This window comes from Sapajus apella, unplaced genomic scaffold, assembly GCF_009761245.1.
Source record: "Sapajus apella isolate SASKATOON/1434 unplaced genomic scaffold, GSC_monkey_1.0 scaffold177, whole genome shotgun sequence".
Taxonomy (NCBI): Eukaryota; Metazoa; Chordata; class Mammalia; order Primates; family Cebidae; genus Sapajus; species Sapajus apella.
The window spans coordinates 1,403,976-1,417,213 of NW_022437117.1; the positions used below are offsets into that span (position 1 = coordinate 1,403,976).

The 13,238-nt window shown below is 41.5% G+C and overlaps 2 protein-coding genes across 5 annotated transcripts in view; one reads left to right on the forward strand and one right to left on the reverse strand.

Moving 5' to 3' along the window:
* Positions 1-4,113, reverse strand: part of KLHL2 (kelch like family member 2) — a 117,566-nt gene extending 113,453 nt beyond the window's left edge. For 3 of the 4 annotated variants that reach the window (XR_004265428.1, XM_032268260.1, XM_032268262.1), the window contains exon 1: positions 3,848-4,113. Coding sequence is in view for 2 of the 4 variants with exons in the window: in XM_032268260.1 (XP_032124151.1) it covers positions 3,848-3,873 (26 nt within the window). In the remaining 2 variants the exon portion in view is untranslated. The remainder of the gene's footprint in view (positions 1-3,847) is intronic. The other variant, XM_032268264.1, reaches the window with a different exon arrangement.
* Positions 3,558-13,238, forward strand: part of LOC116542995 (translation initiation factor IF-2-like) — a 46,153-nt gene continuing 36,472 nt past the window's right edge. Inside the window, exon 1 of the mRNA XM_032268283.1 lies at positions 3,558-4,394. Within this exon, the coding sequence (XP_032124174.1) occupies positions 3,558-4,394 (837 nt within the window). The remainder of the gene's footprint in view (positions 4,395-13,238) is intronic.

Below are 13,238 nucleotides of genomic sequence, written 5' to 3' on the forward strand. Positions count from 1 at the left end.
CCTATATGCAACAGCTCCTTCAACACACATTGATCCACGTCTTCTTCACCATTAACTTGCGTGTGTGCCGTTATTACTCCTCAATATTTTAAACATCTTTATCACTGGGGAGATTCGCCTGTGATATGAGAGATGTCCTATGTACATTTAATTAAACAAAAATAAGAATACACACCAATGCACTATAACAGACAAACAAATGAATACTGGGGTAACCCGTAGCAAGGTTCCAAATTCATAGCAATTGAATCTTAGAAAGAACATTAAAGATCATCTGGTTCAGTGGACTGCAAATGTCAGGCTTCACTGAACTTTTTACTGCTCATTTTTACAAAATGAGGACAATGTAATAAGTTTTCATAAAGCTAAATTTTTTAAATTAAAAAAATTTAGTCAGATTACATCCTTCCTTATATTTGAAGGATGTTAAAATGTTTTTTTCTGTCATAAAAAGATGGTGATAGGTGATCATTGTTGTTTCATAGATAATTATTTTACTTGGCAAAACAAAAAACTCAGCAATTCTCTGCTAGACTTCAATTTTTTTTTTTAATTTTACAGGTCAGAGAAATTAAAAAATGTGAGAACCTGTGCTCTAATCCAACCAATCTTCTGCTGCCTAAATGCCTTAAAACATGGTCAACAAGTTGTTTGGCTGCCTATGCATGAACACCTCTGATGACAAATCTCTAGCGATGTGGAATCATCAACTGAAAAAAGGGTATGGTTATATCTGAGGTATGTTTGCTTTGTTTTGTTAAAGAAAAGCAAAAAAATCAAGGCTTATAGAGAGTAAGCCAAGTTGTAAAAATGGAGCCAGTAAAGAAAACAAGTGCTAAGAAAACTGATCAGTAAGAGAAGATCGAAGGGATGCACTCAGGCCTATACCTCACAGTCTTCCTTCAACTTACTGTGAAAATCTTTACAGAAATAACCATAAAAGCCAGACTGTAAAATACATTCCTGAAGTCAGGGCTGGTCAATTTACATTTCCTTTTGCACATCTCAGTTTACCATCTGAAATTCCTTTACTAAACTACATCTAAACTGCATCTCTCAATTTACTACCTGAAATTCCTTTACTAATCTACATCTAATTTTTCAATTACACATCTTTAAGATTTGAGCAGAAGCAAATGTAACACAGTCTCAGTATCACCCAAACCCCGAAATGCAACCGAATCTAAATGCCCCATAGACTCAAGGTTGCAAAGTACAATAAGCAGAAATATATAGTCCAATGACACTTTTTAATTATATCAGAATTAAAAAGGATGAGAAGAAGTTGGAGGCAAGAAACAGAAAAAGCACAAGAGATCAAAAGCTAATTCCAAGGAGTCCATCCTGAAGGAAACAGGAAGGTGGGTACAGATGCCTCATATCCCTCCAAGACAATGTGCCAACAGGCCAATGGAGTACGAGGTGGGATCTGAGAGCAATGTAAATCTTGTTGTTAAAAGGGAAGCATAAGCAAAAGCACCACGCACAGTGCCAGGCAGAGACAGGCATTCAAATATTTGCAGATTGAATGAATTAATAAACAGACACTTAACCCAAAGATAATCTGGGGCCCTGCTTCCAACCACACCATCTAAGGTACTTTAAGTCCAGGTCAAACACCTTTCTTTGCCTTAAAGCTCAGGCTAAAAAATCTAACTTTATGAAAAGCTGAGTCTTCCTAATAGTTTCCACTGGCCTCTGTCCTAGCCCATCTCTGGCAGTGAGGCCCAGTAAAGTTCCTTCTTAAAGACACTGCCTGCATGTCTCAAATCTAGCACACGTGATCCATGGTGGAGGGATGTTAACAGGAGTGGAGGCAAACAGGCCAAGGGGTGGCAAGGAAAAAAACGAATTCTGATCCACAGAAAGGCAAATAATGAGTTTTAGAATTAGGATTAATCCCGGAGAGAACCAAATGAAAATAAAAACCCTTTTGTATTCATAATTAAATAGAACCAATGGAAAAGTCTCACCAACTTTAGCTACCCACGATTGAAAGGAGTTTTAACAATTCTCTCATCCATGCTGGCATTCCAGGTTTTCCATTATATCTCAGCCTCTCATTGTTCCAGCACTACTGATGGAATCTCAATACCAAAAAAATGGTGCTGGTCATCAAAATCACGATTAGCTGATCTACCCTAGAGTCAGTTTATCAGTGTTTGCATGCATACATCAATTTCATTTCTTATTATTTCAATTTAAATAATCTGTGTCTCTATCCCCTTCCACCAGAGCCTGCCTGCTTTTCCACATCTTTCTTTTCACCTGCATTCTAAGATTCTCTTGTTCTTTCCTTTAGTTCTCTCTGTTCCAAAAGTAAAAAGGAACTGCAAGAACTGATACATAGAAGGCAGATTTACTACAGATAACATATCTACATGTTACATATTATATACCATGTGTTGTCTAAATACAGCTAGCATATCCTGCTTCAAGTGCTACTGAGCCTGGGCAGACCCCCATGTGTTCATTCTGCTGATGTTAACCATCCACCATCATAGTTCCTAGGGGTTCAAGTGCCTTCCTCCAGCCTGCTGAAGAACACGACTAGATCTCAGAGCCCTCAAAGTCTATCGAGAGGAGGCTAAGCCCTTGCTTCTGTCAGACCAAGAGGGCCAATCCAGGAGTCTTTATCATCTACCACTACATTTCCAGGACCTGTTCCACTCAAGCTAAACATTCTGAAACACCCCTTTGGAAATTGTCGTTCCAGAATCCCATTAGCTCTCCCAAAAGGGCTGAATATCAAAAAATTATTCAACCCAAGCCAAATATTCTTATTTTGGCTGGAATTCTGCCAAATAACCACAAGAGGCTGGTGCGGTACAATTGCCATGGAGTTGAAGCTTGCCATATCTAACCGGAGAACGACAAGCCTCCATGAATAAGCTCTCATGAAAAGGTACACCATTCTTCAGGATTAGATTTGTCTCTGGTTTAAAAAGTCAGATTCAAAGGACTCTTACTCCTTCCTAAGAGAAGAGGGAATCAAAATTGAAATTTTCAAAACTCCTGGGTATTTACAGTCCACTTTTACCAAGATGTTTTTAAAACTAAAAACTAAAATTAAAAAAAAAAAAACCTTGTTCTGAATAATGCAATAACGTCTTCTACATGTTTCAGCTATTATTTTCAGAAAATAATTCTGTTGCCAGTGATCTTGAATGTACCAGGGTACCAAAGAAAAAAGACACCTGTGCCTGGCAGGTCGATACGCTACTAATTTGCCCGAGGTACTAAGGAAAACAGAAGATGCTCTGATTTCTGGATAAAACGTTCTGCGTGCCAGGTAAAAGAGGTCACATGCCCTGAAAGGCCGCTGCTCATTTTAGAGTGATGTAAAAGCTCCTCAGATATTAATTTTGTTAGAAATTCGGGGAATCAAGCAACCTAAGATCAATTCATTTAGACAGCGGGCGACTGGTACTTTCCAGTTTCCTTTTTACAACGGACTCCGTGCATCCTAGCTTGATCCCCTAGAAAGGGGTGGGCAAGCTGGGCACCAGCTGCCCATGCATTTCAGGGAGGTGCACACAGGACCGGCAGGGTCCCCCATGCACAGCCCCACTCCGAATCTTCTATCCGCCTGGCATGGGGAAGACCCTTCCCTAGAAATCCTGGGCAGCGTTTTAAGTCACCGCCTGGCGAAGCTGAGTTTCCGTCCGCGTCCGCTGAGGACTGCGGGCACCGCGCCTCGTCACGCCCCGCATCTCCCACCTCCCGCCGGCCCCGGCGGCTCCGGGCGGCCGTACCCCAAGCTGCGCCCGCGGCCGGCGACACGCGCCGCAGCGGCGCGCTTATCCGCAGCGGCACAGCCCGCCCGCCCGCCCGCCAGCTCACTCACGCGGGAGGCAGCGGCGGCGTCTCCATTGTGGCTCCTCTCGGGCTTCAGAACGCAGGCACCGACCGCCGCCGCCAGCACCATTCCAGCCGCGGACACCGGCACTGCCCGCCCGCCAAGCTGCGTTCCATCCGCCCCGGAGGGGGCGCCGCGCTCGCCTCACCGCGCGCCACCACCTGCGGCGGCGGCCCCCGCGGCCATGGCCCGCTCGGCCGGGCGCGCTCCGTCTACTGCGCGGCTCCCGCGCTCGCCCGACTGCGGGGCGGCGGGGGCGGCGGCGGCGGCGGCGGCGGCGGCGGCGGGACGGCCGGGCGCGCGGGCTCGGCCACTTCCGGGTTCGGCCCCGGCCGGCGCTGACGCCGTGACGGGACGGCTATGCGGCCTCCCGCGGCGGCCGAAGACCCCTCCCTCGGCGCCTCCCCTTCCTCCTGCTGCTGCTGCCGCTGCCGCTGCTGTATTTGGAGGCGGGCGGGCGCCAGCCGGGAGCTGGGCGGGCGTGCCCAGACGCGGGCCCGCAGGCCGGGACGCGGGCGGCGGCCGCCCACAGAGGGTCTGTGGATCACCGGGACGGGGGCGCTGGAAAATGGAAGCGGAGAGGGTTCTCCGTGCGGAAAAAGGGCGGCCGAGCGCACGGCGTAATAACGCTCGGTATCCACTTACTGCTCTGCTTCGCGGGCGTCTGTACACGTTATTCTTTTTATTTGAGCCTATACCCAGGGAGATGGGAAGGGTAGGCATAACCAACCAGTGCCCTTACAGATGGTGGAACTGAGGCGAGAAGAAATGATTTGCCTGTCCAGTGTCCCAAGCAAGAAGCTGGCTCTCCCTCCAGTATGCTATCCATTCCTTGGACAAGTGAAGTGAGCACCTGCTAGGCAAGGTTTTAGTGCTGGGGATGCGACAGCAAAACCAAGACTGTTTGTGGAGCTGTCCATCTAGACGGGGTGACTGAAACAAGCGATGCTTGCCAACAAGGAACATGAGAATGAGGAGAGGGGAAGAGATTTTAGAAGGAGTGGTCAGTGAAGGCCTCTCAAAAGGTGTGAGTTAAACAGAGATGGAATAACGTGGGCTTTGAGTAATGCAAATAAATGCCCAGGGCGGAGGGAAGAGCAGTGTGGAGACTGCTAAGCAAGATCCTGCCTGTCTTGTTGAGGAACGGGAGGGAGAACAATGCAGCTGGTGGTTCTCCAAGTATGCCCGCTGGAAGCAGTAGCACCTGCGAACTTGTTAGAGCTATGAATTCTCCAGTTCCACTTTAGACCTACTGAACCAGAAACTCTGGGGGTGGAGCCCGGCAGCCTGTGCTTTAACAAGCTCTCCAGATGATGCTGGCTGGGGCCGCAAGGGTGGGAGACCCTCTAATGAAGCAGAGTGAAGTCAAGAAGACAGCGGCAGGAATAATGGGTGTGGCGGGGAATAATCACAAATCACCTAGGCCCTGTAGGCCATGATAAAGGACTTGGCTTTTACTGAATGAGAAGCAATTAGGAAGTGGTGAGTAGCTTGATCTGATCACTAAAAGGATGACTTTTCTGGGATTTGTTTGAAAATATCCCAGAAAAAGTAGAAGTGAAAAGAGAGAAGTGAATAGATGAAGATTTGTAAAATGTTAATTCTTGATGGGGGGTGATCATTATTTATGTGTGTTTATGTATATGTTTTAAAAGTTCATAATAGGCCGGGCGCGGTGGCTCTCGCCTGTAATCCCAGCACTTTTTGGAAGGCAGACGTGGGCAGATCACCTGGGGTCAGGAGTTCAAGACCAGCCTGGCCAACATGGCGAAATCCTGTCGCTACTAAAAATACAAAATTTAGCCCTGCGTGGTGGTGGGCGCCTGTAATCCCAGCTACTCAGGAGGCTGAGGCAGGAGAATCGCTTGAACCCAGGAGGCGGAGGCTGCAATGAGCTGAAATCACGCCACTGCACTGCAGCCTGGGTGACAGAACAAGACTCCACCTGAAAATAAAAGTTCATAATACAAAGTTTTTTTGTTTTTTTTTAAAGGTGACTGCTGTATGGGCAACATGAGTAGAGGGGCAAGAGAGCAAGGAAGAAGATTAGCTTAGCTGGGATGAAAAGTAAGGATGGCCTGGATTAGAGTCCGAATGATTGAGAGACATGGTCAGGTTCTGAATCTGTTTAGAAGGTAAAGAACACAGGAACAGCTGATCAATTAGGGTATAAAAGAAAGATGGTCCTAAGGGTTTTGTTCAGAGTTCTGGGGAGAATGGAGTAGCCCTTTACGGGAATTGAGGAGATAGAGAAGAAACAAATTTGGGGGTGTGGGGTGAAGATTATATTTGTAAACTCTGATTTAGATATGGTAAGTTTGAGATGTCTATTAAACATTCATGTGAAGATAGGTGTAGACCATTAGATATATGTATCTGGGGTAGATATAAATTTGGAAGTTGTTAGCATACAGATGGTATTGAAATCAACTAGATTATGTAGCTACAGAAAAGAAGTAGAACAAGAAGTAAGTCCTGGGGCACTCCAACATTAAAAAAGAAGAGGAGGAGGACTCAGCAAGGGAGATGGTAAAGGAACAGCCAGGGAAATAGAAAGAGATCCAAGGAAAGTGTCTTGGTAGCCTAGTGAAAGTTTCCAGGAAAAAAATTTTAAAACCTTAGTATGCTTTAGCGTGAGCTAACTTCTCTGTGTGATGGTTCTGTTCAGAGCCATAATAAAACTTTCTACTTTACAAGGTTGTTTAAAGAATTAAATGAAATAATTTACATAAAGTATATAGCACATAAATGTATAATGGAAGCACTTAGTAAATGTTAGTTGCTATTATTATTTCTGAAATTTCTGTGGCCATCAGTCATACCTGACTCAGCTAGGAACTGGGTTAGGTCCTAGAGCGGAGATACTAACTTAGGTTTTAACCTTTGACCTGACTTCCTTCTGCATGCAAGCTCCATGAGTAGGGCTGACTCATCAGCCATTTCAGGAACTCTTTTGAGGCAAGGGGTGGGGGGGTTGGAGGTGGACTTTTCTATTGCTTTTGTATCTTCCCACCCAAAATATGTGTACAAATAAATACTAAAAAATTAAGATGTGTTCATCTGACAACTCGGCACATATCTTCAAACCATAGCCCCTGTCACATCCTCCTCTGGGTTGGTTTTGTCTATCATAACTCTCTGCTTAAGGGGTCCGACTCATCTAGCATGCTAAATGTCAACCCAAACCTTTCTTTTTTCACAACCACCCCCATTTTGTAGGCTTCACAAGTAGACTGAGAAAGTACATTACCCACATACAGTTCAGCCTTACTTGGAGTTAAATGTCACATCACAAGCTCTAGTCTCCCAGTGTGGTCACATCAAGTAGATATGAAGACAGTCCACAATCTTAATCCATGTCTGTGCTCCAGACCCCATTCCCTGCAGAGAAGAGGTAGAGCAGAACTCAGACCCTGAAATCTAGATCAGGCTAAGATTTAATCCATTATCTCCACTAAAGGTCTTGAAGCAATTTGAAAATATTAATCCACATTGAGTCTTCGTTGTTTTCTGAAAAGCCAGTGACAGAACTCTTGGCTTTCAGACATAAGCAGACCTGCCTAAGATCAGCAGCAATTTACAAGGCCAACGTTTCCATTTTCATCTTTATGTGGCCAAGTAACCTCAGCCAGTTATAGCTTCCACCTTTAACCTTGTCTCCCCACTCACAAGAGAAAGTAAACAAAAATGCTTGACAGGCTGAGCCCAAATCCAACGCTACAGTGGGGAAGAAACTTTTTAATGCTTCCTCCTTTGACTCTCAGTTTCACTATCTTCTCAAGTAAAGGACACTAAGGATTAGGAGCAGCTCTCCAAGGCCACCAAACTCTTCTCTTTTTCATTTCCCTTGACGTAAGGACTGACTGAACATGCAATGGTGTTGACCTCCCCTTGCTTAGGTTATTACCTCCACCCACCTTTTCATCATTCTTTAGCTGAGCCCTTTACACCCTTGGCAGAGGGATGAGATCTTACAAAAGTCCATCTGTCTGCTATACTGTTGAGATAGAACAATTCCTTAACCATATTAGTAATCCTAATCTAAAGCTAATGTAAGTAATAGAAATGTATTACTTGTAAAGAAAATGGAAACATGCAGATGAACAAGTCCGTGACAGTACCTGGTGGCAAAAATCTCTTAGATTGAGCTGAAATCAGATGTTGCAATAGAACTAATGACATGACATGGCAGGCACAAACACATCTCATGGCAAGAATCTGGGAGCTGAGAATTGCTCCTGTAAAGAAAAGACTTGACTTCACTGAAGAATATAAAACTGTTAGATGCTATATTTGTAATTGCTTCCAGTGCAAAGATGGCAAGTATGAAAAGACTCACTCATTCAAAATTAGGTACTAAAGAAGATAAAGGCCCTCTAAAAAGTCTCATTTTCTATCCTAAAGACTTAGTTTAAGTTGCTTTACTAATTTTAAATTAGGGGTTTTGCTTTTAATATTTTGATTTAGAAGAAACTTATGCATAATATGAAGCATTTCAAAATGTTCTTGTGATACTTTGCTGTTTAGCAAGTGGATTTGTCAATACATTAAGATATCTATTACAAGCTTTGTGGTGTCAAATGGGGTGATATGAGTCTTGTGCTCCAGATCAATAGAAAGTCTTTAATTGATGGAGTCCTTTGTTTCCGTGAATCCAATTTACTCTTTAAATGCTTGCCTCCCTGTTTTTGTAGTTTTTAATATACCAATTTTACTTCCAACACAGCACACCTCCCCATTATCCTATCTGAGCTTCCTGGAGAAATGAATGCAAATTGTTTGCTGCAAAGTTTAATTGAAAATCTGTTGGAACTGGTACAGGAAGTATCCAAAAATAGATTTCACACTAATGTATATCAGGTAAGCAGTTTCTCTGTGCTTTTTTAAGAAAAGGAAATTTACTTAATCTATTTTTACTTGTATATAGCTTTATGGTATCTATTTATGTAGTCTGGTGATGTAATACCTCATTATAGAATTATCTAGGACTGAACATCTTTCTACACAGTCAGCAATGCTGGGGGGAAGAAAAAGCATGTAAAAATTCTTGATAAATTATGCAAAGCATTATTATTAGCTTGTTGTCATTCTATCTCAAATTATGCATCGGCACATAAACAAAAACTTCTCCCTACAGCTTCTGCCTGTCCGTTACAGCTGACTGTTAATAGCACAGACCCTAAACAAAACTGTGAAATAAGTTTATTTTGGCATTCTCATTTTTCCCATTTTGTTCTCTTTTTTCATGTTAGCATCAATACTTCTCTCACCTTTCACATCACCTACAGATCTCCAGTGTCCTCTCTCCATCCCTAATCAAACTTAGCAATGATCAGACATCAGCCAATGGAATGATTAGTGAACTACACTTTAAAACAAATGGCTTTTAGACATGGGGTAACCCCATACTTGTATTATTTGAGCTAAATAATATCTTTATACCCTACTCCTATTCTCCATCCTAGAATGCGTTCCAATGTCATCTGTATTATTTTAATCACAAAATTATTTACAAGTTGTGATGTTTAAATATGTCTTTCATTAATAGAATATTAATGAATAACACTGTGAAATGAATGCTTTACTTTGATAAGGGACAATGCAGAGTATAGGAGATAAGAAAAAATATTCTTCTTAAACTCTAGACCTTTTGAGACCATACCTCAGAGAGTTTGTGTTATTTGTTCAAATGGTAATATAAAAAGATAAGTCTTGAATTTCCACATAAATCATAAAATTTGAGCTCAGCCCAAGTCTTGGAATTATTTTTGCAAGAAAGGGTCCTTTGCCAAGAAATCCTTTCTAGTTCTTAATCTGGTACTAGTCAGCTTCTGGATGCAGAGAAGCATGTTTAATGCAGGATATAAGTGGTTAGTCAATTCCTGAGGCATCCATATTTCTTCATTTTCCTTGTTAAGATCTTGGTAATAATCCAACCCAAGAAATAGAATTAAACCCAGGCTGCATATGTATGAGAACTATTCTTCATTGAACTAAAAATGAACTTGAGCTGCCATTTTGAAGTCTTTGTTAAAAGCCAACTAAAATTAAATCATGAGAAAAATATTCCAAGTCATATTTTCTGAGGCAAACTGATTCAAGCCAATCTTGATGGTGCTATATTTAGATATACATATCAACTTTTTTTCTATGTCACATACAGAAAATACCGACCACCCTATTTTAAATTGCAACTAGCACTCCCCCTGCACCCTCAACACTTCCTAAACTTCTTTTCTAATTTGTTTCTTCCCCGAGCACTTATCACAATTTGACCAACTCTGTGTTTTACTTATTTATTTCACGTATTGTCTGTTATCTCCTTTGGAACGTAAGCTCTATGAAGGCATGAGCTGCTGTATCTCCAGGGCCTAGCAAAACACCTGGCACGTATTCAGCAAATACTGTTGAATGAATGAACTGGCACCAACTAAAATGTTTACCTCCAGGAACACATATTCCAACTCAAAATTCAGGCAATGTGTGTTTTAATAGATAAATGCTACATCAGTCTATCAAATTTATTCTTTTTTACTTTTGGAAGCATATAAACAATGATCCCCAGAAATAAAGAAGACACAGAGAAAGTTTATTTGATTTCAGTCAGTCAGTCAGCCCACAAATTTATTGAATACCCTCTTTGATGATTACAGTATTATAGGTGAGTCAGTCTGGGGCAGTAGTTAGGAATAATATGAAACTTAGGACAAGGATTCTCCCCTTAAGATCCTTGTAATCAACTTCAGTCGTAAAAATAAATCCAAATTTTAAATAAAATTAATCATCCCAGCACTTTGTGAGGCTGAGGTGGGAGGATTGCTTGAATTCAGGAGTTCAAGACTGCAGTGAGCTATGATTGTGCCACTGCACTCTAGCCTGGGTACAGAGCCAGACTCTGTCACTAAAAACTAAATAAACTAGGCCAGGTGCAGTGGCTCACACCTGTAATCCCAGCATTTTGGGAGGCTGAGGTGGGCGGATCACTTGAGGCCAAGATTTCAAGACCAGCTTGGCCAACATGGTAAAACCCTACCTCTACTAAAACATAGAAAAATTTGCCTGGTGTGGTAGCACACACCTGTAATCCCAGCTATTCAGGAGGCTGAAATGTAAGAATCGCTTGATCCTGGGAAGCAGAGGTTGCAGTGAGCTGATATGGTGCCACTGTACTCCAGCCTTGGCAACAGAATGAGACTTCATCTCAAAAGAAAAAAAGAAAAGTTTATCCCTGGTACGATAAAAGCATGAAGCAGTGTACTTTAGCATAAATGAAAAGAAGCAAAATGGCAAAGGTGGAATAAACATGACTCAGTGACTAATTTGATATGGGGGGGAGAAGAAGACCAAGTAGCCTGAAAATATGATGATAAAGCTGGTAAAAATAAGAAAGTCACATGAGTTAGATGATGGTGTGTGTGGTTTTAGGCCTACAGAGTTTGCAGTAACCTCAAGATATCCCAGTAAAATGTCCAGCAGGAAGTTACAGCTTAACCAGGTCAGGGGCACCTGGTACAAAGATAGACTCACTCTCATAAAGCTATTGGCCCCTGAAGAAACTGGTAATGCAGCTTTCTGTGATCAACTACATTGTTCTTCACATTGCTCTGGGCATTGGCTGGTGTCCCCATGCTGCTTTCTTGATTGCTAATTTTTAAAATAATTTAAAGCAAATACATGATTACATTCTTTTTTTTCCCCACTGGGAAGAAAATGATTACCTTCTTATAGTAAAAATTCAAACCATAAAATGAAAGTTCTCATTGATCTTTCCCTTAATCTCCTCAACAGAAGTAGCACATGTTAACAGTTTTAAGTGTATCTTTTCAAACACTTTTCTATGTAGTCATATACATATGTGGTACACATAGAAATAGGTGGGTTTGTATTTGTTTCACGTAAGTGGAATCATGCTCTAGGTACCTTCAGCTCATTAGCAGCTGCTAAGGAAGGCTTACTGCCAATTTGCTGTAGCTGTGGGAGACCCAGGCAGGGAGATCTCAGCTGCCAGTTGCCAGTACATCCAGGAGTTAAAAGGATACAAATTTTAGGAAAAAATGTGATCATTAGAAGGTTGACTAATGCGTTAGGTTAAATAGTACAGTGCCAGGTGGGTACTGCATTGCATCTTAGTGCCACAGACAACTTCCTCCTCCATTCTAACCAAAACACACTTGCTCTTTTGGAAATCTTATTTTTGATCTAATCCTTAGGGAGAAAGATTCAAAGCCACTATTCCTTTAGTAAAGATTAGTTTTTATTTAAAAAAAAATGGATTTTACATTGCCTGAAGTTCTTAATACTTCTAGATTCTCTATTTCTATTTTTTCTTATCTTTTGTTACAACTTTTACTTTTTCTCTCTATCATTTTTTCATTCCAGTTAACTTGTCTAGGAAGACCTGGAATGAAGATTAGAGAGCTGAGTTATGGTGGGTATCTATTCATTGTATTTTGGTCAAATGCTCCAGAAATTTTATTCTTTTGTGTTTTAGTTCCCAGTTAAACCTTCCTAAAGCCATAGTAATTACATACCTACTTATAATAATGATTTACTTTAAAGCATATTTAAATATTGCAACAACATGCATTTTATTTGGCACAATTCATTTTTAAAGTTCTAACTGTGGGAAGCTATATGTGTTCATAATTACAGTTTATTTGAATGTGTAGTATTTTTGGAACAGTAAAGTACCGTACTTTGGGGTGGGTGAAATGAAAGTAATTTATGTATTTTAAATGAATCAGTTTGTCTTAATGTTCAGTATCTAGGATAATTTTAAAATTCATTGGCTCAGTTTTATATAATAAGCTACGAATAAAAATATCTTTATACAGTGGAACCTCACTTATGTGGTTTTCAACATCCATCATGTGACCACCAACAACTGCTTTGGTAATTGTGGTGATTAAATCATCTTTGAGAAATTTATACCAAATAATTTTTGTGAGTAAGTGGAGGTATGTTTCTTTTTTTTTTTTTTTTTTTTTTTGAGATGTAGTCTTGCTGTGTCACCCAGGCTGAAGTACAGTTGTGCAATCTCAGCTCACTGCAACCTCCAACTCCCAAATTCAAGCAATTCTCCTGCCTCAGTCTCCCAAGTAGCTGAGATTACAGGTGCCTACCACCACACCTGGCTAATTTTTGAATTTTTAGTAGAAATGAAGTTTCATCATGTTGGATCAGGCTGGTCTTAAACTCCTGCCCTCAAGTGATCTGCCCACCTCAGCCTCCCAAAGTTCAGGGATTATAGGCGTGAGCCAACGTGCCTGGCTGGTAAGTGAAGGTATCTTCCATTGGGCCAGCTGAAAATTATTTATACTCAGAAAAATATTGCTGAAGCCTCTTTGAAAACTCATTTAGTCCATTTACCTAATTTCAA